Raw genomic sequence first — 26,246 nt, 5'->3', positions numbered from 1 at the left:
TCCCAGCAATAATAAATAAAAAATACAAAACAGGCAACACAAATAAGTGCCCTTCCATTCTCTTGGTGGATTCTTTTGCCTTCTCATTTCAAACGTTGCAGCCATTTTATTCATTTCCAGAAGAAAAAAAACCCTGTTAATTTCGGATCCTGGATGGCACCAAATCTGACAAAGTGTAAAGTGATTAATCACAGGCTTCTGCTAAACAAGACATCGGCGTATCCTCAAAATTCAGCCTTGCTAAACGAGAGCAAATCCACATCCAGTGTTTATGTACTACAGTGTCCCTGCAGGAGATATCACCATAACAGTAAGTGGCAGGCATTAGAGTACTTACACAGCCTATCACAATAGAAGCAGCAATGCACCTTTCAAAGCACAATGTTATTGAGGCAGGACACAATATCGTACTACCTGCCATCAGTTCAGTGGGCTAGGTATCGAGTTTCAGGGTGTGCTGCGGGATACTGTAATCGTATACACTTTATCGGGCTTGTTCTGTCACAAGTGTTTTGTTTAAGGGATTTCAAATGGGAGCGGGGGTAGGGGCTGTCTCATTGAGGGCGAGTCAATAAGATGTAACCACGATCCCGCAAATATCAGTGAATAGATAAGCGTGTCTAGCCGTATCAAAATACTTGGCACGGTCGGATCTTAGCGAGCGGAAAAGGTTTGATACTTAGGCAGAGTCTGTCTTGGGAGAACTTCTAAGATTTGTTTTTTTTCTGATTTGCAGTTGAAACTGGATTATGCAATAGTTGTGTAATAAGTAAATGTCTTATTTACAGTGGGAATTACGTGCTGGAAAGCTGCAAAGAAAAAAGGAGAGAATTATGATGCTAAAGTCATATTGCCATTTTGATTATTTTTAAGAGTGCACAAAGTTGTCTTGGAGATCTCTATTATCTATGACTTCTTCATATTGTGGTCATGACTGCTATCCGGCCGTCGTCATCAGAGACAGGCAGGATCCGTTTGGAAAAGACAAAAACAAATCTCCCACCATCATAATCAGAATGTGTTTAAAATACTTAACTGTCCAGCAGCTTGTTAAAATCCCAGCTGCTTTAAACAGTAATGAGTATTCACTGGGACTATTTTACGACTTACCAAAGACTCTTTTTACTGACGCTTTTACACTATAATTAGTACAATATGGGCTTCTATTCTCCAGTATACAGCAATAATGGTGTCACAACATCCTTAAATTCTTAACAGATAACATTTTACAGTGGTATGTCATGTATTTTACTTTGTCAGTGATCCATATCAAGGCCTGGATGATGCAGTGCACACAGCAGATTACAAGCAAATATGTTACACTTCTTATATTATATTATATGTTATAACACCAAGTGGTCTGATCAATATTATGTAACTAGAAGAACAAATTCCACTATTCTTAATTCACCTCACGTCTTGGCTTCCCTCACAACTTACTGAACACCCTGTGATTGTAACATGAAAAGGGATGGTGGCAACTTCAAGAAAAAAGTTTACTTTCCCTTCAGTCATTTTGGTGTTCTGCTGAGGCTCCAAAATTGAGCCAAGTTCAGAACAGTCATGTCAAGGTGGTTCGACGTTCCACCTTTTGCTACTGGTGCCAGCTCAGCTCCTGAAGACAGCAGCAGCATTTAAAAAAGGAGTCTGGTGTTGTTATTTAGATGCTGCACCCTCATAAGTGCCTCCCTTTGTTTTCCTTTCCTACCCTGCGATATAAAAACTCCACATCGACTGCACCTTGAAGAAATGCTGGAGGAGGAAAAACAAAAACAACGGTGGGGACTAAACTGTATTCAATTGAAAATGAGAATGATTACTTTCACAAGCAAGATGAACATCTGTTCAAATGTCCACTGGTATAAGCAATAATTAGCCATGTTTCGTCAACCAGATTTCTCGGGGGAGAAGGCTGCTGGTACTTTAAAAAAAAGTAGTTAATTTTCTCTCTTGTTAGCGGCGAGAATCAACTATGTATTTTAACATCTTGCAGCTTGATTTAGCTTTTCCTGGTTTCTCTCTGCAAGACTCAAAACAATTTGTTCTTAACTCTAAAACAGCCACATAGAACATTCAACTCGGTCATTTATCAACAAATGATTGAAAAAATGAACATGACGATGATTTTTCATGCTTATTGTGAGTTTTCTGTATGCAACATGTGTACTGCCTACATAATGATTATAAATAGATTTTACATCATTTTAAATGCTTTAAACCTTTCGGTTTTCTTTTTCTCTTTTTTAAACACATACATACTGACCCACACCTTTCTCACCTAACCTATGATTTACATTTCTACAGGAACATTTCAACTTATTTTGCCTGATTATATCTCCCCAATATGTTTTCATCCAATGTTGTCACTTAGAATCTTTATATAATCATTTACCATGATATTCTTGCATTCCTTTGTTTAGCCAGGAGTAATAAGTCCTATAAGGTTGATGTCTTTACTTCTATTTTTACAATACATATTAGTACACAGTCTGTGAGACTGTTAAGTGCAATATGGCTCTCCAAGCAGAACATACTCCTTTATATAAAGTGAGTTTATAAGTATGTGAACATCCTTCCTGTTAGGATCTGCTCACACTGACTGATACAGGCCTAAATAATATAAAGCTAACCGTTGTGTCTGGAAGTCAGAATATTGATATTCCCCTGCTCAGAAACCCCTCGGTTCTGTGGAAACAACACACGCTTTGTTTCTAATGCAGCTGCCGGGGAGCGTCATTTCAATATGTTCAGTAGGTTACCCAAAACAACACTGCAACATGGAACAGGTGTGTGTGCGCGCGTGTGTGTGCGTTCGCGATCGCGTTTGCATGCGCGTGCTTGTGTGACAAAATGAAACAAATACCAGGTAAGATATGCATCACGCATCAGGTTACATGTACGGTAGTTAACATCGGGGCTTTTTGCAAAATCTGCCTAACACTGAATGACGATTAAAATACCACCCACCACCCCCCTTTACATACATATATACACACACACACACACACACACACACACACACGCGCGTGCACATCGTACACATAGGCGAATGTGCTGTATCAAAATCATATGACAGGCGTGGTCATTGAGTGAAAACGTTAAGGCCAGTTTGTTTTTGTCATTAGAAGCTAATTAGCTGCGATATCGCAGGAGAAAAATGTGAAAAAGAATCTACCTTATGGAGGTCGATGCGTATCCTCTCCTCTCCTTTATGCGGGCTCTCTGGCCACAGGTGATAGCTCGAGCCGTAGTTCGGGCTGTCTTTGCTGCTGTTGCTGCCAGTCGCAGACGAGTTCTCCGCGTACGCCTGTTGTGTTACCGGGGGGGTTACGCGGGAGTCGCGGCTGTGTGGCTGCGCCTGGTCGCCTTGCGCGGTGATCCTCCCAGACTTATTGCGGTCTTGTTCACAGTGCTGCGGACGCTGGGGACAGAGCCCCAGTGCGCCTTGCTGCTGCCGCTGCTGCTGCTGCTGTTGCTGCTGCTGCTGCTGCTGTTGCTGCTGCTGCTGTTCTTGCTGTTGCAGCAGTGGAGCCTGGTGAGTCCTACATAGCTCTCCTGAGCCGCTGGCGCAGTAGTTGATAGGCAAGCTGCTCCCCACCAGTAGCTGTTGCTGCGCTCGTAATTGTGGGATCTGTTGCTGCTGCTGCTGCTGCTGCTGCAGGTCCTGAGTCTGAGACTCGAATGCTCTCCTGTTAGCCTCGGTTGACTCGCATACATTTAAAGAGCGCCCTTTCTGCGAGTTTGCACGGGTTCCTTCAGGGGAGGGGTCCCTCTGTTGGAGTCTTAAATGACTGTGCTGTTGATACTGTTGCTGCTGCTGCTGTTGCTGCAACAACTGCCTGTGGTCTCGGTGCCCTCCTGCTCCTCCTCCTCCCCTGCAGCGTTCCACGATGCTTGCCTGTTGGTAATTATTGGCACTCCTTCGGAGACGATCCCCTCTTTTAGATTCCCGGGAAAAGGAGGAGGAGGACGACGTTGGTGGCGGTGGTAGTATAGGCGGCGGAAAAGGTGGGGAGGGCTGCGGGGGGAGAGGATCGGCAGGATGGTGATGATTTTGAGAAAGGCTCGCCTCCTGCTCGGAAAAACTGCAGTGGCAGCTTGGAAAAACAGGCTGCTTCTCCGATTGCTGCGGCGGCGGCTGCTGCTGCTGAGAGCCGACCGGGGCCCAAGGATCTTGCTGCAGGTGCACTGACTGCCCGGTGCTGGGTTCACTGGCTCGGTGTGAAGGTCGCTGGGCGGTGTCGTAGCTCGTCAGAGGTAGAGGGTCGCCGCTGTGAACAGGTCTCCGGGAGGGCTGGCTCAGACAGGGGAGCTCCTGGAGGCTCTGGCGGTGAGCGGCGGTGGTCGAAGTACGATCTCGGTGGTGAGAAGAGGGCGGGGGCGGCAGGCTGAAAACAGGAGCGACTGGGTCTTGGCTCTGCTTGCTGCTTGCTTGCTTTTCGTCGGGGATTTGGTGCTGATGGACAGCTCCCGCGTACCGATGCCGCATCCCCTTGATCGCCTCGTCTCGCTGTGGTTGCTCCTTTGCCGTGCAGAGCTCCGACACCCGTTCATTGCGACCAGTCCCAGCAGAATAGAACCGACTTGTATCATTGGTAGGTTTGACCAAGACCTGCCTTAAAACGTCACCGTACAGCCAAAACACCGCCTTCGACTGTATATCGGTCCATTGCCTGCTATGCGCACAGGTTGCAGCGGATCGATCACTCCTTAAGGCTGTAAGGATATTACAAGAATGGCATTATTGAGATGTAGAAAAGTGTTTAAATCCTGCTCACATGGTCGATCATCTTAATCCACTGTGTACCCAATAGATCGACTTTGTCAATGTTGCCATAACCACCATGCATTATAAGAAATCACTTTAACTGCTACGTCACCACAAACAGATCCACAGGCCTGTCAAAGAGTTTTGCTTTCCTGAGATATATCCTGAACATCACCTTAGTTCATGATCAACTCTAACTCAATACCCTTCCCTCACAGTGTGATGTCAATAAAGTGGCAGTATTTCAAAAACCATGAGAGGAACAATTAACACACTCTTGGTGTCTATTTCCAAAACACATTTCCACTTGTTGACCCACAGAGACGCATCGAACTGTAACGATTACCTCATGCCATACAGCCCGAGCCTTGCAGTCTGGTAGTTAATAATTTAGCAGATTATGCCTGGTTTTGTATAACCAGGCAGCAATATTAAGAATGGGTGCTGCTGCATGCAGAGCCTGCAGTCAGCTCGCAGCCGGCTGTGTGTGTGTGAGCCGCTGCTCGCTGCTGTTGCATGCTCTCAGTAAAAACATGGCTTCACTGTCACAGCGGAGAGGAAACCGGCGAGATGGAGACAGAGAGAGACGGCTGGGCGCAGACGGCGCTGTCCGTGGTGCTGAAGGAGTTAGGACGCACATCTCTCAAATAGCCTTTGTTGTGGTGTCAAGTAGGCAGAGGATGGACAACTGTCCAACACATGTCTGTCGGAAATTTATCGCAGCTCTGAGAATTAGCGATTTCATAACATAGAACTTGGATTAAAGGACACATTCAGTGTCTTAATATTTTTGCCATCGTAAAATCCATATGTACAATGAAAAAGTTATTGAAAAATGCACAATCCTCCCTCTGTGTTTCCCTGGACACCGTTTCCTTGTTGGAGGGATAGTAACAGTAACTAAACACTAAAATTGCCCCCACTGATAAGTCGACTAATTGGTCGTTTTGGTTTTATTCATTAAGATGTCCTTAGTTGATTAGTCTATTTTTTATTGCTTTTCATGCTAAATGACTAATATCCAAGAAACTTCACAGCACCTCTCTGGCAAACACAATACTTAAAGTGGTGCTTTTGCATGATTTGTTGTGGAGAAAATCAGTTTTACAGATCTGTCGATTAAATCAACCAACCTATTAGTCGACAGAATGTTACTCAAAGGACAGCCCTACTAAAAAACCCCTAGATTTAGTAAAGTCAGACTGCTGAAGTTGCTGAAATGTTGTTGCTTCAGCTGAACATTCAAAATCAGACCTCTCAGGTCATCACAAGGTGGTTTTCTAACTATGTCAATACAGCTTTAAAAACCAGAGTTACAGACTCAGCTGATGTACTGAGGGGGAGTTTGTTTGAATACAGTTTGTGTTGAGCTTGGACTGTGCAACTTCAACATTTGATTGTGTTAGGGGTTTTGTTGCAGAATAACTATGAACTATATAACCATGAATGAGATCCAGGTGAGTTGTGGGAGCTTTCAGCTACGTTGGTCCTACTCTGTGGAACCAACTACCTGATCTATAACAATGGTCCATATTCAAAAGCAAACTGAAAACCTTTCTCAGGTTTATGACTGGTCACTATTTGTGTTTGTGGATTTTGTCCCCCATCTCCTATAATGGAGGGTGTTAATACAGGGTCCCTTAACAGCCAGTAAGGAAGTAAAAGGAGTGATTACAGCCTATAACACTTATAATGTACACATAAACATTTGATTATTGTATTAAGATAGACTTATATGTCCTGGTTTCTTTTACACTACATAATAATGGGTTAGTATTTGAAAATATGAGCATAAAAAACAGAAACACACCATTTTAGTGCAAGAGAGAGAAGTTGAGGCTGAGCCAAAGAGACAGGAGGGATAGATACGGAGAGAGAGCCAACTTTTACATCATACATTAGCCATTCTTAATAAGTAATAATCCTTTCCTTAAAGCTGGTTCAGCCATTTGGAGTTTTGATGAGTCTAAAGACTGCAGCGGTGGCAGACTTTGCCTAACCACTGGAAGAAAGCTGATGTACACTCTGTTTTATAGCCACGTGAAGTACTGCAGGAATTTGGAGCTCAGGCCAGGGCTGCATTAGAAACCTGATCATTTTCATTAAGTAATTGGTCGCTGTGACCTGTGTGAGTTCCTTGGCAAGATGGAGTTTCATTTGCGAGTTTGGGAAGCAATGTTACGGCTTCCACATGAATAATTAAATCAAACTTTACAACTCCTGGACACAAACGCCCATTCACCAAGCGGCTATGAACTCCAAAGCCCACATTTTTCTCTCAGTCCTGCTTCCCCCCCCATATCGCTCACACAATTTAAACGGCTTCTTTCTAGCAAAAGCTGCCACCAGCATTTAGTGCCTCTTTGATTTGTACCATGCAGCCGTCAAACTTGGTGGGCCCAGCCATGTCGAAGCATATTGTGCAGCTCTGCCTTGATGGCTCCTGAAGGGAGAAGCAGCAGAAGATCTGTGACACTAAAATGGTAGAGGAGGAAACGTGGAGGCTGCACCACGTAACATAGGAAGTAGATAAGAAGCCTGTAATTACAGAGAAAGAGAAAACCAACCAGGGCAAAGCAGAGAGATGTTTAAGTATTTGTGTGTGAGAGAGAAACTGATAGTGTGCAGTGTGTGTGTGTGTGAAACCGGACCGAGTGGGAGAGATATCTAAAAAGAGCAGGTGCGCCAACACAGAATAGATCAAAAGGGTTCAATTGAAAAGAAGAGGAAAATAGAAAATGTGTTGCACTGTGAAGTGAACCAAAAATAATTACACACACAGAGATTAGCCTATTATCTTAACGCAGAATCATCTGCACTGAAAGATAAGTCACATGTGCTTTTATAATCACTATTCTTACAGATACTTAGGTATGCCTCAGAGTGGTATTGCATTGTTCTTGGCATCTAGACTGTATATTGTGTATTACGACCACCAGGTTTTAATGAATATTAATCGGAGCAGTTTTAACTTTGCTTTGGCAGAACACATGGCTGCATTAGGGTTCAAAATGGAGTCCACCGTCTCAGACCTCCAGACTGCCATTAGACAGAAGTTTGTTCTTCTCTAAAAATGAACTGCGGTCCACGTTTGTTTGCCCTCATTATAGTGCTCAAGGTCTTGTAAGTTAGCCCATGTCCTTTTGAAATAACCCAGGTGACTGTCCCTGCATCCACAAAAATAGACTAACGTTTGCCTTTAGAAATATATTTATCTTAACATTATACTTTCGAGAGTTTGTCGTCAGAGTCCTGTTTAATCTAAGGATAGAGGGCAACATATGTTGCAAACTGGGACAAATCTGGGATCTTGGGCTTTGTAAACAAAATTGGGTTGGGTAAAAAAACAAAACACATTTTAATAGGCTAAGAAAAATAAACAAAAAAATGGTGTTATGTATAATATCATGGCTTTGAGCGTTCAATTCATTGATGAAGCCTGACTTGTTCTGCATTCTGCATTACAAACATATATACATATAAATATCTGCAGCAGTGCAAGAAACAGCTGTTCTGCAGACAGAGACGTATGGTCCAAAACAAGACAATCAAGAAAGAAAGGAAAAAAAAGTGTGGAGAGGAGTATGCTTTAAAAAAAAAAAAAGGCAGCATAGGTTCTCAAAAACACTTCCTCTTGGGCACATGATAAACAACCTGCGATTCTAGAGACAAGAGACGAGTCGTGACTCAACCCGGGCTGTGGCGTCATCGAACACTCGGTGCAGCCAGTGCGAGATGATACAGAGGGCATGCTTGAGACAGAGCGTCTGGGTGGTGCATGCTGCCAGCCACAGCAGCGGTAGGGCCCTGAGCCCAATGGTGGAATTTATCTCTGACAGCTAAGATCATTAAGTAGATTTGATCAGGATACTTAAATGACTAAGCAGCTTTGCCATCATTCAGAAAGAGGCAGTTACGGAGAGAGTCATTGTTAAATATCAGCTGACATGTTCGCATCACAAAGTCCCATAAATGAGTGGAAAGGCCTACACAAGGCAGACAACTGTGATGAAGTGTTTTCTATTACCGCCACAAGCAAAGCCAAGGTACAGGGAATGATAAAGTGGCCCGTGCAGGCAGCAGCTGTAATGCCCAGGCATGCCAGGTGACTTCTGAGATGAGATCCCATTGAAGAAATAAGGTTACTCAAGAAGCATCCTGGGTAATCCTGACACACCGCCATAAGCTTAGAGGAGCAGAAGGGTGAGTGTGCTCAACCATCTCAGAGGATGAACAAGAGGGTAATTAGTCACCTTAGTCCACTCAAAACAACCCGCACCACACACACACACACACACACACACACACACACACACAACCACCTTGTTATGGTAATTTCCTCTTCGGCACGCCAAAGAAAAAGCTATCGCTGCACAGTTCTAATCATTCACTGCAATATATTGCTCTGGTTTTTAATTATGAGATCATGAATGACATCTTATTGTCAATGGCAATTATTTCCACAAGAATGACTAAATATTTAGCAAGAAGATTGTAGCCAAAACTAAAAGACAGTTACGGATAGATGTAAATCTTCTTCAAATATTTGTTTTTCTTTCGATGGCTCCCACTTTCATTTAACTCTCATTTATCCCTATGAGACGTTATCTCACTAGATTTAAAACGTTATACGTCATACTCTTTCCTACCTCTAATCAAGGTCTGGCAGTGTTAATGCAGCAATGACAGAGCTGTATCTGGGTTCTGTCTGCTGCTGCTGCTGCTTGTACACAACGTCTTCTTTGCCAACACAATAACACACACCTGCCTTGTTTTCTCCGGCGTGGCTTTGGCAGAAGCATTGGACCATCAACCTCTGTTCACACAGCACAATGATGTCACTGCATTAAATGGAGCAGTTGATGACGAGGGGAAGAGGACAAAAAGAAACAAACAGGGCAAGGTCCATTTATAATGCAGCCTGGCGTGTGTGAGGTAAAGATGGTTATTGCATTATGCTTACATATATGTGTGTGTGTGTGTGTGTTCAAAATATGTGCCTCAGGGTGTGTGTTTGTGCATCAATGTGCACATGTGAACGCATGTGCATACCTGTGTGGGCGGATGGGACCAGCGTTTCACAAGAGAGGCTCAGTTTGCCCAGTTGTAAAATATAGTGATGAGAGATAAAGAGAGGAGAAAGCTCATCAGTAATGCAAAGGTTCAAAGACTCGGCCGCTGTCTCATCATCAGAGCCGCAACAAACAAAAGGAGATCCAACTGACCCCCCCATATTCACCACCAGCAGGCAGAGGGGGACTGTACTCTCTTCTATGAAAGGCCTTGAGAGACATCCCTTAGAAACAGTTTCAAGAAGACCACACACTTAAATGTGATCACCTTACACTATCTGCACAAGGACAAAATTGTTTAAATACTGTACGCACAGGAAACTCTGAATCAGATTAATCTAATGCAGGGGGAATCCCTTTATATTCCAAACTGCACACCAGTAACACAGAAATGGTTCATTTCTGATCCCTCAAGGTGTAGCTCTGTCAGATAAGAAAATTCATCCCTGCAAAAAAAAAAAAAAAGGATTAAAAGAAGTCATGCACTAGTGCTGTTAGGTGTGAAAATGTAAATGAGGTGGGCTATAAAAAGGTTATTAGCTACAGATATTAGAGCCTGCAATTGCAATTTCATCATGCAATCTTTCCCCACCCCTCTTTTTTAACTAATACTGATAGAAAAGGAAATTAAGTGAAAGGGAGGACATACCTTTTATCAGATGGAGGTTGCACATGCAGGCTCTCTCCTTCCAGAAGACATATCAACGTTGATTACAAATGACAGCAAGAAAATCAATAGTCTCCTGCTAAGAATAGGGGCTCTCCCAGTCATTGCAGTCTCCTGTCGCTTGTAGCATGGAATAACGGGGAATACACGCTCTCATTTTTTGCAAGCACATGCTCAGCTTATTGCAACAGCTATTGGCTGCTCCCTCTTCTTTCCTCGTGTAGTTTCTCCCCATTTCCTCAACCGGTTTGTGCTCCGATTAAAACCCCAGCTATCTAAAGTCCTTTATAGTTTGTTTTATTTTAGTCCGCTGTGAAATCTCATTCCTACCTCTGTTTCATGAAATGAATTACATGAAACACGAATGACATGAATTTAATATGATTTACAGGAGATCGATAAAAAAAATTCAGGGCATTAAAATCAAATCTGACACGGTGTGGGTCTCCCGCACAAAAATAAATAATTCTAGAAAAGCACTGGAGGGGGTTTTATGACCTTGTGTGTGCTGACGTACCCCCCCACCCACTCCTCCTCCTCCTCCTCCCTCTAAATTGATGCGGGGATTCCTGATGCTATTTTTAGCCTCTTGGTCGTGGAGAGCTGTGCGTGGGTGGAGGAGAGAAAGAGAAGAGAAGCAGGAAGAGGAGCAGCGAGGGAGGAGGGGGGGTTGTGAAGAGGAGGGAGAGATAGAAGAGGAGAAGAGAAAGAAGAGGAGAAGGAGGAGCAGGGGGGGGGGGATTTGTATGGGGGGGTTCCCATGCAAGCTGCAGCAGTATCAACACAAAGATCCCCGCTGTGAGGGCTTTGAATCGTGACCAGACAGCCAGGAAAAACAGAAAAGGGAGCGCCGTGTCATTTTCTCCACAGGACGGTACTGCTTTCTTTGATTTAGCGTGATTTTTTTAGTCTTAGTCTTAAGAGTAGTCTTAAATTACACAGCTCTTAAAAGAAGAGGAAAAGATGGAGGAGAAAAGAATCATGCAGAATTATGGAGTATAATTATATTGTGGAAAATGAGAGGGATATGAGGATGCTGATCAGCGAGAGTGTTCAGTAATAAACCTGTAATGGCATTTAGTTTTATGAGATACGGTATTTTCACAGCTATTATTACTAATGCAGGCCTATATGTCATAGCTCTTTGTCATTTAAATGTTGGATTTTAGACCGGTTATTTAAACATCATAAAAATATTATATTATTTGTAAGAGGTCTGTTCTCCTTAAACCTGAATTTAAACAGGCTTTAGACATGGTGTTTTCCACATGTGTCTTAATAATATCCAATACCTTTACATTGTAAAAAATATTTAAGTCTATTTTTCTCAACCATAAAAAGCCTGAACACTGTACATTTCTCTACAACATGCACCCAATTCAAATGAAGTCATACAATTAGTGAGCGCAGCCAAAAATCAGGAGGAAAGTAGAGGGACGCTTGGCATATGGGGAGAGGCTTTATTATTTATCACCAGCGGACTATTTTTAGCTCATGCTGCCGTGTTGCCGTTGAGGGTTTCCGGGCACATTGATGGCAGGTTTCCCCGTCACCCGCAGGTCACACAGCGGGGAGAGACCCAGGCGTACCATACCGCAGATAAGAAAAAACGCAGGCATCAGAGAGGTCTCCTCCAGCTGGTTGCATTATTCACTCACGCACTTAATCAGAGGCGTATAATTACTGAGAGAAACACGAGCAGCCAAACTGCCGCAGAGGGGGCGTATACTGTATAGTGGTCCATTTGATGAAGAAAACTAAAATTATGAAGCAGATTGTCCCGAAACCTTTAAGCTAGTTCACCATTGAAGTCACAGGACGACCGACAAAAAGCACACCCGATACCTCAGGACAATTAAAACAGGACATGCGAGAAACAAAATACAGCCATACAGTCATGCAATAGGCTATTTAAATCTGTTTTAATTACTTAACATCTGCAGGGAGGCTGTCTTCTCCTTGCTTGTTGTTGCATATTACGTAGACTTTAAGTAGAAATTCATACAATGGCTTTATTGATTTTGGTGCATATGACATTGTGTGCTTTGAGCACACTGTGACGTAGAAACCTTTCCTGGGTATAAACACATGCCTCGCTGCATTTCTACAAAACTAATTAGCCCCAATTTTTGAGCACGAATAACATCCAGGAACAAGTAATGATCAAGTTCTCAGCACAGAGAATTTAGGCCAACATTGGTGTAGAAAACATAGCTTAAAGGATATTGAGAAGCACACTTAATGGTGCTGTTAAATAGGAGAATACAGAGTAGAAAGATAAGCGAGACAGTAATAAAACAAAAGACATGAAGTGAAAAAAGGAAAATTGAGAACAATAGAGGACTCTGAGGTAGTAAGGGTTAAAGACAGGTTTGTCTGATTGAGTGGGAGGGAGAGGAGCGAGAGGAGGGTGACAGAGTGCATTAGAAATGATTGGAGGGGAGCGACAGACAGAGCGTAGTGGATGGGGGTAAACTCAGATGTTCTAGACGATAATGCTGCCTCGTGTCCTAATGAAAAAACCCAGATGCTATCTGGCTGCTAGAAAATGCGGGACCTCTTCTCTCCCTCCCTCTTGTTCTCCTTGCTGGGGTGTAAAGCCACTTTCTCTCCTCTTGAAGGGCCCTAACTGGCTAAACACAACAGGTGATTAGCTTTAGCTTCTCTTTACTGCCAAAGTGTCCTCAATGTGTAGAGAGACAGCGTGGCCTGTCCTCCATCTACTCTGCATGGATTTCCTCCACCCTGCCCGCCTGCCTGCATGTCTTCTTATCCGTCAGTCTCCGTGTGTGTGTGTGTGTGTGTGTGTGTGTGTGTGTGTGTGTGTGTGTGTGTGTGTGTGTGTGTGTGTGTGTGTGTGTGTGTGTGTGTGTGTGTCATTTCCCCTGTCTGTCTTTGTCTGGCCAGCTGTTTGTCCAGTCTGTGTTTTATTTATATTCCATGTGTATCTTTGTGTATCTTCCCTGACAGCCTCCCTCTCATGCCTGCCTGTATGTTGACGCTGGGTGCCTCTCTCTATTTGACTACCTCCATTTTGCTGGACGTCTCCGCTGCTCGATACGTGCCGGGCCGCCTGTCAGCTTCACTGCCTCTGTTCCGTTTCTGTCATGAAAGAAAGCTCAGCCCCACCCAAAATCAACGTTACTTTGTTATTCACAATACAACTTTCTACTATAAGTTTACAGTCTTACCGTTCTGCATGTGTACATTTGGGTAACTGTGGCTAATTTAAAATGGAGCTGAGGGGAACACAGAACAATGACACAATGACACAGTTCTAATTAAGGAATTAAAGCAGCTTAGGTTTAACTTGTAACAAGGTCCGTGCAGCAGAGAATTTAACTCCTTACCTTGAATCGGCTGTTGCAGGATGCAGCTGTAATTCACAGCTGACGTAATCGTCTCAATCTTTAAGTATGGTGGAACAACTATCAGCTATCAAACAGCATTGTTTTAACCTTCAAGGGACACAGTGACATTTCAAATAATGCTCCGTTGTATTTTCTCACCCAGCCCTTAAGGCTACAGAGTATTTTTAGCACACAACCACCCTGGAGATTCACTGTCACCACTAGGATTTTATCTCTCAATATTAAAACTCACATTAAAGCAAAAAGATATTTGGTCAAAGTTGAGTTACGATCTGAATCTGACTTTATCCCACCCGTTTAACTAGATTCAAAATATTATGACATAGAAATGTATAAAAAAATATTTCTTTCTTTAAAAAACAAAACAAAAAACATAGTAACTGCACTGGTGCTGGGTAATCTCTGGACTCTAGAAGCTGCTATTGCAGTTACTGTCACTCTCAAAGCTACATCAAGTGAAAGCTAGCTGGTGAGATAGCTATGGCTCGCCTAAAACCTAAAACTGAATTTTCTCATTGATTTGTCCCTCCCCGTAAATTAAATTAAATAAATAAATAAAAATGAAGCAAATGAAAGTGAGTGAATTAAAAATATTCGTTTTTTGAAGAAATTAAAACAAATCACCTTTTAGTAAATCAGTTAGTTATTCCTCATCTCGTATCTTCATCTAATCCTAATGTAAAGAAGATACCCAGCTAAACCTGCTAACGGTTAGAGGTAGCACGGTTGAGTAGCTGCCATCTCAGATTTTCACTCTGGTGTAAATCATGAGATACGGTGAAGCTACATCCAAATCATACACTTACATTTATTCAAATGTAATGTAATCTCCTATATTGATTTTCATATAAATATTTGTATTAGTTTTTAGGTGTTATGAGGCAATGATGAGTGGAGGTGGAATAATCAGCCACAAAAAAGGTATGAAAAGGAAGGAATTACCTTTTTTATTTATTACAGTTTATCAGCCAGTCTGCAAACTTTAAACCTTTTTATCTCAACTTCACTGCTTCTGTCGGTCAGAACACAAAGATCTTTTATCATAACAAAATACAAATAGAAATTCATGTGAGGACATTTCTTTTGTTAATCAGGATGTTCCTTATTAAAAGAAAATGCATCTTCTAGACATTAGAGCTATATCAGCGGTATAAGTGAACATAAAAAATACAGACAACTTGTTTATAGTTGACTGAAGTGCAGGAGCCTCCTCCAGACTGCTGTGTTTTGGGCTTGATGCGGTTTGTTGGTAATGGGCCAGACAGATGTGCTCGCTATCCATCAGCCCACAACATCCTCTATGTGCCACTAACAGTCTATTTCCCTGTGGTGCTGCCTCTCTTTAAAATGTGTCATTTTATTGTTCAGATTTCTCTCTCTTCTCTGGGGAATGGAATATGATTTCACAGAACATTAAGTGGATGGGATCTAAGGGAGTAGTGTGGGGATTGGGGACGGTGGAGGATGGCGGTGATCTGGCCTAATTAAGCCCTCTCTCCCCATCTCCCTCCTTCTCCTCCACCTTCCCTCCCACACACTCATCCGCCCCAACACCCCTCTACCCTCTCTGATAGGTCGGTGACTTTCACCGTGGAGTGTGAAGGGCGAAGGAGTACTCCTCAAATCATAATCCGCCTAACTTTGGAAGAAAAAAGGATTAGTCTAGCAGTAGCCTGAGCAGCAATACAATGGCGCACGCTTCAGAATCCTGTGTCTGTTTAACCCTATATGTCATCTATAAAGACACAAATGGACATATTAAGGCATCTGAGCGGTAAAGGTTTATTCCGTCATGATCTGCACTTCCTCAAACCCCTTTACATACAATAAAGCAATCTGCTGTTGGTTTATGATGCTCCCCTTGTTGGCTATACAGCTGGGGTTTACATACATTTCATATGAAGGCGTGACCTCATGTTTTCTTAATGGCTCTGACCCAAGTAACATTTCATGGGTGAGCGGTGCCAGGTGGGTCTAAACCAACTCCTTTCCCCTCCAGCACGCACATTTATTACCCAATCGTCTCCCGTCATTAAAAGCATAGGATCCATAGGGTTGAAATGGAAGACCCCAAATACAAAACGCACTATTCAAAGGACGAATGACTGTAAATGTTGGCGTCACCGGCACGGAGGTATACAGGAGTGGCGAAGGGAGCGGGGGGGGGTAGTCCCGCAGCTACAACACATGCCCCCTCCTGCAAAGCGGGCACAGGGCTCGGGCAAGCGTGGGGTGATTGATAGCTGTGCCAAGACAACATCTAGTCAGGGGCCCAGTGCACAAGGGTGCCTAGCAGTGCAATGATGAACGAGCCCATAGACGCTACATAAAAATTGAACCCGGCATATATAATACATTCCCAGCTCCCTTTCTTAACCTGTAATGTATAGTGATAGAAATTTGTTTCGCAGTCCATTGCCGCGGACAGTGATGGATGCCAAAAAGAAAGAGAGGCAAAGAGGAGAGGGTAAGGGAGGTGATTCAGGTGTGTGTGTGTGTGTGTGTGTGTGTGTGTGTGTGTGTGTGTGTGCAGACACACTGAGAATCAGTAAAAAACTGCCAGTCATCCGTTTTATATCATTCAATATCATTTCTCTCCCACCACGTTTCAGCACGATGTAGCCAAGTTCATTTCATGTTCTTTGTCACATGTCCATGTCTTACTTCTTACCATGTATTTTAATAAGATAAGATTAAAATCAAAAAACAAATGCAATATGTCACTTTTGGATGTGCCTCTGTGTAAAGATTGGATTAATGCCATTTAGAAAAAGTCAAGTAGTTAACCGCCGACAGTGTACCATATACGAGAACACTTGGCTATCCGTTTACACTTGAAACACAAAGTGCACACCTGTGCTCTCACATGACCCGTCATCACAAGTCATACTCTCCCATACACATACACACCAAATCTATTTCAAAACGGTGGTAAATTATTGTTTTGTAAATAAAATGCATATAAAGTAATGAACTACATTTGCATTTAAATTGCCCAGCTATAATACATTTGTAATAAAATGACTACAATTCTAAATAAAAGTTATACTTTCATGCTAAATGGATACATATTCCCTTATTTCACTAAAATCTTTGTAAATTTCATTTTGAACAAGTTTTGTATAAATATATGTATCAGTTAATTAACTTAGTTTAACTAACCACTGAAAAAGTCTAAATTATTTCTCATTATGCACCCTGACCTCCATGCACATGCACTCCCATGTGTGTACTGGTCTATACTTTGTTAGTGTGGACTCAAATACCTGCATGTGCACACAACACAGACCACCTTGGTGCTTTGTTAGCCTATCAAATTGACATATCGTCACGAATCTCCCAGTAGCTGATGAATATTAGATGGGAGAGGATAATACCTCAACAGAGGAGGCCTCCCCCCACCAAGGCAAAAGAGGCTGCACACTCAGCAGTGAAGCGCTGCCCGCTGAGACCAAGCCCAGGCTGATGAAAGATTCCCTTGCAGTTGTGATCGGGACGCTGAATAATTGTGGGTGGATTTCATGCAACTCCGAGAGTTAAGAGAAAGTGTATCCATGTGCGAGTGAGTGCAAGTCCATATTTGTGCATTTGTTTGGCAGAGAGAAAGTGAAAGGGATGACGAAGACAGCTATTCATCTTCATCCATCTCCATAAACCTCCAATTGGATTTTACAGCGGTTGCCTCTTCATCATGAACTGCAATGGATTGTACTCCAAAGCCCCGGCTGTAAGAGGAGGATTTTAAGGCTTACATTTTTGTAAAGTTATGTGTGAGAATGATAAGGAGGGAGAAGAGCTGTGTGTCAGAGACTTTGTATATACATATGGATGTGTGGCCTCGGAAGCCATGCATGTGGTAGGCTGTCTGTATGAGCACACATGCAGTATGCATACGAGGATGAATAATTTAATATAGAATTATTCAGCATATATTTGTCATGGGACAGCTTTATTCTGGAGTTGACCAATTTCTTAAAGCCATAATCTGTAACAAATGGGTAAATAAATTGGAACCTATCAATCTCAAATTGATTGACACATTTTCATACCCTAGGTCTAACCCTAGATAAATATAAATATATTTAAATATAATTTAATGTTTTCAGACACTATAAATACTTTGAAAAATGTGTGTTTAACAAGCCCATATTTTAAATTTGGATCTATTATGAAACACAAGAAATGCCAATTTTTCATCTGTACCTCAAACACTTCAATAATGTGTGTGGAAATTCCTGAATGTATATAGTCAAAAGAATAACCGATTGGGCCTTTAAGAGAAGAGTTAAAGATTGAGGTTGTTTTGACAATGTTCCCATTACGTCAAGTCAGTCTTTTTTTAGAAACTGACTAAAGCTCTTGCTGGAGATTTGAATAAGCAGAGTGATAGAACTGAGAGAAAATATGGTATGAATCAGAATCCACATACACCCTTTTATTTATTTAAAATGGTGTGGTTAAATTTTGATTTGTTTACATGGTGGCTTTAATCTGTATCAAGATCAAAAAGAACTGGACTTGAGTAACTGATGCTGACACATTACAAGGCTGTTTCATTGTACATGACTGACATGTGCTCTGCATGTCATCTGATACAACCCCCATGTTATCCAGCTACATCCAGGCATAATGCAAGACGTACCATACACATGAACACACTACATACTGAAGATTTCCCCTACCTCCGAGAGTAGTGGGTCCCATCAGGCAATTCGCCATTTTATCTAGGATGTAATGAAGTCCTATGAAAGGAATTGTTTGGCACTTAATCATTTTCTTATTCCCTTTCTTGCAGAGAGTTAAATGAGTAGATTGATAACACTCTCGTGTCTGAATGATAAATATGAAACTACCACCAGCTGCCAGTTAGCTTAGCATAAAGACTCTAAACATAGGGAAACAGCTGGCCTGGCTCTGACAGTAATAGTTTCTGCTTTTGTGTTTGTGTTAATTAGTTAAAAACCTAAAATTCACATCCTGATTCTGATCTTGAAAATATTAATAACCAATAAATGTTCAAAACATCTAAATGTTAATCAATAAAAACATTTAAATATGGATACTCTTTAGCAACGTTTGTGCTAGTGAGTCATCTAAATATTGCAACAAGCCACAGTGAGCTTGTTAGATGACAAACTGTAGGTGTGTACTGCAATTTAGGTGAGCTCTAATCTCCAACACGTCAGTAAATAACACCCTGTACCATGCAGTTACTGCCATTAAATTATTCAATTTGAATCATTTAACTTTCAAAACAAACAAGTGTGTTGTAAACCACTACTAAAGCTAATCCTGCCCACCAATACGACTTGTGTATGGGAAGTCTCCTGTTTCCTGAGTCCCAACACTGGCATTGTCACAAGCATAAGAGAAAGTTTCTGTCGAGTGGCAAGACTGTAAAGAGTGACATCATCGAGCAATTTCTATTCAAGCTGCTCCACACATTGCCGGAGGAACACTCTTGTGGTTACATCGTGTGTTTGTTCTGCGTCTGCTTACTCCTCTTGTTTTCTGCCTGTTGGGAGCTGTAGCACACTTGGTAAAACTGCTAGAATTCGGTTTGTTCCTATATTCAAAGTAAAACACATTTTTCATCAGATTCAAGAATGTTTTTGTTTTATTGGCTTCGACGATGTTTTAGTTTGCTGAGTTTCATTTTATACTGAAAACTTTCTTTAATTTCCTTTCACAAATAAGAGAATACATTTGTAGTACACAGGTACTTATAGGTACTTACTAAATGATTTCATTCTGTTCTGTTAATTTTTGCTATAACTGGTTTAACATTGAATGTGTAAAAGTAACTTTGATACATTTCAGAGTGTGTATTTTAGATCAAATAGACTGTTTTACCACGGGGAAAAGAGGAAGTTTCTCTGATAAATGTGTAAGATTATTGTCTTTAACCGATAGATTTCATAAAACTTAACTAACTGGGGTTTGTTTATGAAACGGGAAGACTAACAAGAATGTGTAGCAAAGGGAGTAAACCAGTTGAAGGGCCACAGGGGCCCATTGTTGATCTCATGCTTTCAAAATATGGCTCTGATAGTTTAAAACATTTACAAGAATGGTGTGATGAATGTGATTTCAGGAGGGTCGTTAAGTACGGCACAGATACGGAAACTAGGCATGATTTCCAATGTTATTTTATACTATTTTAATTCTGCTATTTTATACTATTTTTAATGCTACTTCACACTAATTTACATCAACACAGTGATTATTGTACTGTAAATGCTCTTATTCTGTCTAATCTTGTACTAAGTTTTCTGTTTTTGCTGTGAAGCACTTTGGGCTGCAATTCTTGTATGAAAGGTGCTATACAAATAAAGCTTATTATTACTTTTCCAATGTTAAACCATACAGTACAGAGTGAAACCTGTCGATAGCAACATGAATTTACCGGAAGTCTCAAATAAACACTGTTCATCACGTTCTTAAATACAAACAGCACAGTGGCTTCACAGATCTTCACACAGTAATGTAGACACGAGACTGCCCTCACAAAAAAAGCATTGGTCAGCTTGTTTTTAATACCTAAAACTAAACAGCTAACAATGACAAACTAGTGGTGTGTCAATAGACACGTCAACGAATTCAGGAGCACTAGAAGGGCACTCGTGAAAGGTTTCAATAAGTGAAAAGTATGCAGGTACCAGCCCCGTCTTCGGATCCGCTCATGAAAACCTGGCCAGTAGTACTTCCGTAATCCTGCTGACAAACAGAAAAACAAACCAACAAACCGAACCAAAAACATAACCTCCCTGGTGAGTTAATTATTCCCCATCTCTGCAGTCCCACGCAGCTGTACAGAGCTTCATAGCATGTTTTGGCCACCTACAACTTTACTGTTTTGGTTCACTCTCACCTCTCTCATTATCGTTGTTTCGAGCAGAAGCTGGAAGTTTTCTCGCAAGCAGCTACACAAAACGTACAATATAACCTACTGAACAACAATCTGGTGTTTGGGAGGAATTTAAAGAAACAGAGAACAAAAAGCGACACAAACTAAGAAGAACTGTGCCGTATGTTGCAGGCAGGAATTAAATTGTCCCGAGTATGTCCGGGCTCAGCCCTGGCACATAGGCCTATGCTCTTTCATAGGTTCCCCCATAAAATGTATCCAAATGTAACCCCTGGTTGCAGGCCATATTCTAAAGCCAAAAATGTTAATCAAAAACATGCCGATTCAGTCAGTGATCTTGATGACAAGTACAGAAAGTTCTCAGCTTAAAGATTCAGTTTTTAAAATGTGTTTCTTGTACTTAACACTGAAACAATGTACTGTACATATCCATTATCTCTGTAATGGACCACCGGTTACAAGTTCCCCTAACTACAGGTAAACATTTTGCAATAAAAAAAATTATTCATACAAATCTGTAACCTCTCAAGAGAGGGGTTTACCACAGACTCAGTTTCACTGAGTTCTTATTCAAATCCATCTGCGACATAGTAGATCGCTCCTATTCAAAGACACCGTCAGGCCTCGATTTTGAATAGAAGAGATTGGCACAACCTCATTAGCATATCGAAGGATCTACCCAACAGATGGCCTTGGATTATATTCAAGGCTTGGCTCAAGTTAGTGCGATGGAAATGTCTGACACAGGAACTGCCTCTCTGTGTGCTCATGGCTACTAGATACATGTTATAATCATGAATAAGTACTTACCCGATCTCCAGGAAAGGTTTGGACACCCTCCAGTAGAGGCAAGCTAACCGTTTACTTTCTGTAGGTTTGTATTCTGTTACAAAGGATGATTTAAGACCGAGTTATGAGTGACTCAGAGTGGGTATTTGCCAAATACTCTTTATACTGTATTTTGATACATTTCAGACATTTTGAATTACTTCATGCCCATGTAATGAATCACCGATATGGCTGAGCAACCAGCCAGGAACATTGCCAGTCTAAATCCTGTAAAGCCTTAAAGCTGGTGACAGGGCCACCAGTGGGTCAGTGGTACAGTAGCTGCCGGAAAATGCATTAGCTGGACTACCTTGTGTATTAGTACTAAAACAGTATAGGCTAAGAAGCAAGTAACCCGTCGTTTCTAAGGGTTACATTAACATAAGGACCGAACTTGAGAGCAGATGTGTTAAAGTCCCAGTTTAAAACAGCTTCTCTGCTGCAGAATGATGAAGACGATGACTTACAGTATATCTCAAAAGTGAGTACACCCTTTAGATTTTTGCAAATATTCTGTTATATCCTTTCAGGGGATATCATTATCCTACTGAAACTTTGATATAACTTAAAGTAGTCAGTGTGCTGCTTGAATAACAGTATAGATTTATTGTCCTTTGAAAATTACTCAGTACACAGCTGTTAATGTCTAAACAGCTGGCAACAAAAGTGAGTACACCCCATAGTGAACATGTCTAAATTGTGCCCAAAGTGTCAATATTTTGTGTGACCACCATTGTTATCTAGCACTGCTTTAACCCTCCTGGGCATGGAATTCACCAGAGCTGCACAGGTTGCTTCTGGAATCTTCTTCCACTCCTCCACGACGACATCACGGAGCGCACGGATGTTGGACACCTTGCACTCCTCCACCTTCCTCTTGAGGATGCCCCACATGTGCTCAATTGGGTTTAGGTCTGGAGACATACTTGGCCAGTCCATCACCTTAACCTTCAGCTTCTTCAGCAAGGCCGTTGTCATCTTGGAGGTGTGTTTAGGGTCATTATCATGTTGGAAAACTGCCCTACGGCCCAGTTTCCGAAGAGAGGGGATCATGCTCTGCTGCAGGATGTCACAGTATATATTGGAATTCATGTGTCCCTCAATGAAATGCAGCTCCCCAGTGCCGGCAGCACTCATGCAGCCCCAGACCATGATGCTGCCACCACCATGCTTGACTGTAGGCAAAACACATTTGTCTTGGTACTCCTCACCAGGGTGCCGCCACACACGCCGGACACCATCTGACCCCAACAGGTTTATTTTGGTCTCATCAGACCACAGGACATGGTTCCAGTAACTCATGTTCTTGGATTCATTGTCTTCAGCAAACTGTTTGCGGGCTTTCTTATGCATCGGTTTCAGAAGGGGCTTCTGTCTGGGGCGACGGCCATACAAACCGATTTGATGCAGTGTGCGGCGTATGGTCTGGGCACTGACAGGCTGACATCCCACTTCTGCAACCTCTGCAGCAATGCTGGAAGCACTCGCACGTCTATTTTTGGAAACCAACCTCTGGATATGACGCTGAGCACGTGAACTCAACTTCTTTGGTCGACCCTGGCGAGGCCTGTTCCGAGTGGAACCTGTCCTGGAAAACCGCTGTATGATCTTAGCCACTGTGCTGCAACTCATTTTCATGGTGTTGGCAATCTTCTTATAGCCAAGGCCATCTTTGTGAAGCGCAATAATCCCTTTTTTTCAGCCGCTCAGAGAGTTCCTTGCCATGAGGTGCCATGTTGTCCAGCATTCAGAGAGAATTGTGCCCAAAACACCAAATTTAACAGCCCTGCTTATCATTTACACCTGAATCCTTGTAACACTAACGAGTCACATGACACCAGGGCGGGAAAACAACATCATTGGGCACAATTAGGACATGTTCACTATGGGGTGTACTCACTTTTGTTGCCAGCTGTTTAGACATTAACAGCTGTGTACTGAGTAATTTTCAAAGGACAATAAATCTATACTGTTATTCAAGCAGCACACTGACTACTTTAAGTTATATCAAAGTTTCAGTAGGATAATGTTATCCCCTGAAAGGATATAACAGAATATTTGCAAAAATCTAAAGGGTGTACTCACTTTTGAGATATACTGTATGTCTGCATATCACGACAATGAAGTTTAAGTTGAATTAAAAATGTAATCAACTACTCATTTCTCTTTGAAAAACTGAATAACATTACTTTACTTATTACTCAACAGCAAAAGTATAATAACATTACTCGTTACTTTACTTTTACTCAGCATTGCTCTGTCAAAGGTGCATTTAAAACAACTCCAAAGTCACAACCACACATCACAACTTCTGTCAACATGTACAAACAGAAAACAGGCATTGTGGATTAGCAAGTAGCTAGCTTAACATTAGCCTGCACATTAGCCTCGGTGACGGCACACAGCACTACGGAAGACCCGTCCTCACATTGAAGCTGCTGGGTTCACACACCCTCAAAGTCTGAACAAAACCCTCTAAATCCTGAATGTTAGCGTAACAGAAGCTAACATTAGCAAGCCAGGTAGGACGCCACATAGCATGCAAGTAAGACAACTTTAGGCATTGCAATTTCGACACTTTTGGCTAGCTCAAGCTAACACATTTTACAGCAGTCGGTCCGCTGAACTCAGAAAGACGAAACTGATATCAACCCCCCATAAAACTCCCGGCAAAGCAGTGAACAAGCTGACTCCCAAAAATGTAATTTAATTATTGTATTTCTCCACCAAAGAGTGTACTACTCATCACTGAAACAAAGTAATCACAATTCTGTTACTGCCCAACACAATATCATATCTGGCTCACAGCCAAAGCCTCTACTTTCTGTATAACTGGTGCTACATGAATGTAGTCCAATAAAGTACAGGACATTTACTTTAAAACGTGATGTGAAGGTTACCCAAAATTGGTGATTCAGCATTTCTAAATTGTAATCTTTTATAAAAGTTCATATCTTAAATCTGTGAATTGTTGCTTTGAGTCACAGTGGTTCGTATTCACAAACTGACTTCATATGACATCACAAATCTCATCTTAGAGATTCCTAAATTTGGTGTTACTGTATTCTGCAGTTTGGTGGAGACAGGATGTGGGAGGGGAACTGAGAGACCCTGAATTTGACCCAATGTTTTACTTGCCGAATAAATGAAAAAGACATGAAACTAAAAGAAAGAAGTGTGATGCTTCAAACTCATTGACATGCAAATTAACATGGAGTTGGTCGGGCCCCAAACATCATCTTGTCTAATGTTGGAAGAGAAATACACAAGATGCTCCTGCATTGCGTATTGATGAGTAGGAATGGATAGGATGACAGCGCAAAGTGAAACCAGAGACCCTTCGCAGAATGAGGTGGGGAGGGAGGCGGCGGCAGTGGTGGTGTGATTTAGCATTTTAACATTATCACTTAACAAGACAGGCCTGGCACTCGGCCCCAGTGTCAGCCTGAGAGGACAGGAGGTAGGGTAAGGCAAGGAAGGAAGGAAGGAAGGAAGGAGAGATGTCCAATTTTTCCAGTCAGCCTTACCTTTCTTATTCACAAGAGAGCCAAAAAAGGAAGACAGAACAATGTGGAGAGAAATGGAGAAAGAGAAAACGGAGGAAGAGGGAGGGAGGGTGCACTTCCACTTGAAACTTAATTATGCATGGCAGCTGGAGCAAAAGAGAGGAAGAAAGATGGATGGAGAGGGAAAGAGGAGCGGACCCACCTACGCGGAGGGAAGGGGGGAAGGTGGAGAGAGTAGGAGGGGCAAAGAAGATAAAAATGAGGTTGGGGTGAGGGGGTGTTTCCGTCATGCTTAAGGGTGGTTGTGGGTGGTAAAAGTTGCAAATACACAAGAGAGCCCATTGTGTCGACTGAGCTGCAGGTGATTCTTCTATACGGTTAATCTGGTCTGAGCAAGGAAGGACATTATGAGAAAAACACAAATGAGCAACGGTCATTATTCAGTATTGTTTTCTGCAATGACGCCGACAGCCATCCTCTCATTTATACAGTGCCATCTATCGAGGCGTATAGACGTATGCTCAGCAGTACATAAAGCAACATTAAAGCACAAATGGACAAAAATGTCAAATGGAGACAAATAATGATAGCAAAGACAAGCAATGTCATTCTTAAAATGTTACTTTCTTAAAACGAGGACTGTTTTGCTAAACAAATACAAATCAAATTATATTGATAATCATGTATTATCAAGTGCGATGTTGTACCAGAGCAGAGATCTGCTTTACGGCTTAGTCAGAACAGAGTTTAAAACAGCTAAAGTAAGGTCAACAAAACTAAAGCAAGGATAAGCACCTCAAACATAAAGCTACTTTGCACAGGCAAGTAGTTGAAAAGATGCCAGTGAAAAAACCTTGCACACGAATGTGCACGGTTGACCAGATGCTAAATGTCTTCACAGTGTTGACCTTTATGGGAAAGAAGGAGAGAGCCTATGATGGAGGAAGCTACTATATTAGCAAAGTAAATCCAACTTAACATATCCCTTCCCTGCCAAAAGAGAACTGACACCAATACAGCTTTCCTCTCTGTATCCATTTTGCCAACAACAGGAAGCTACAAGTAGCTACTACGTCACCAAGCTACGCACATTTTGAGAGAGAATACATTTAGCCGTTTTGTTTGGAGTAAAAACAAAAGTTGAAAGCTGAAAATGAGACCAAAGA

At 42.0% G+C, this 26,246-nt stretch overlaps 1 protein-coding gene across 2 annotated transcripts in view; it reads right to left on the bottom strand.

The window, feature by feature from the left end:
• Window positions 1-26,246, bottom strand: part of kcnn1a (potassium intermediate/small conductance calcium-activated channel, subfamily N, member 1a) — a 74,274-nt gene that overhangs the window by 44,117 nt on the left and 3,911 nt on the right. For both annotated transcript variants that reach the window (XM_029453293.1, XM_029453294.1), the window contains exon 2: window positions 3,176-4,716. In XM_029453293.1, coding sequence (XP_029309153.1) covers window positions 3,176-4,716 — 1,541 coding nt within the window. The remainder of the gene's footprint in view (window positions 1-3,175; window positions 4,717-26,246) is intronic.

Source organism: Cottoperca gobio, chromosome 17 (assembly GCF_900634415.1).
Source record: "Cottoperca gobio chromosome 17, fCotGob3.1, whole genome shotgun sequence".
NCBI classification, from domain to species: domain Eukaryota; kingdom Metazoa; phylum Chordata; class Actinopteri; order Perciformes; family Bovichtidae; genus Cottoperca; species Cottoperca gobio.
Note: the sequence above shows the minus strand (reverse complement) of the source record. Positions and strands in the feature narration are given on the sequence as shown.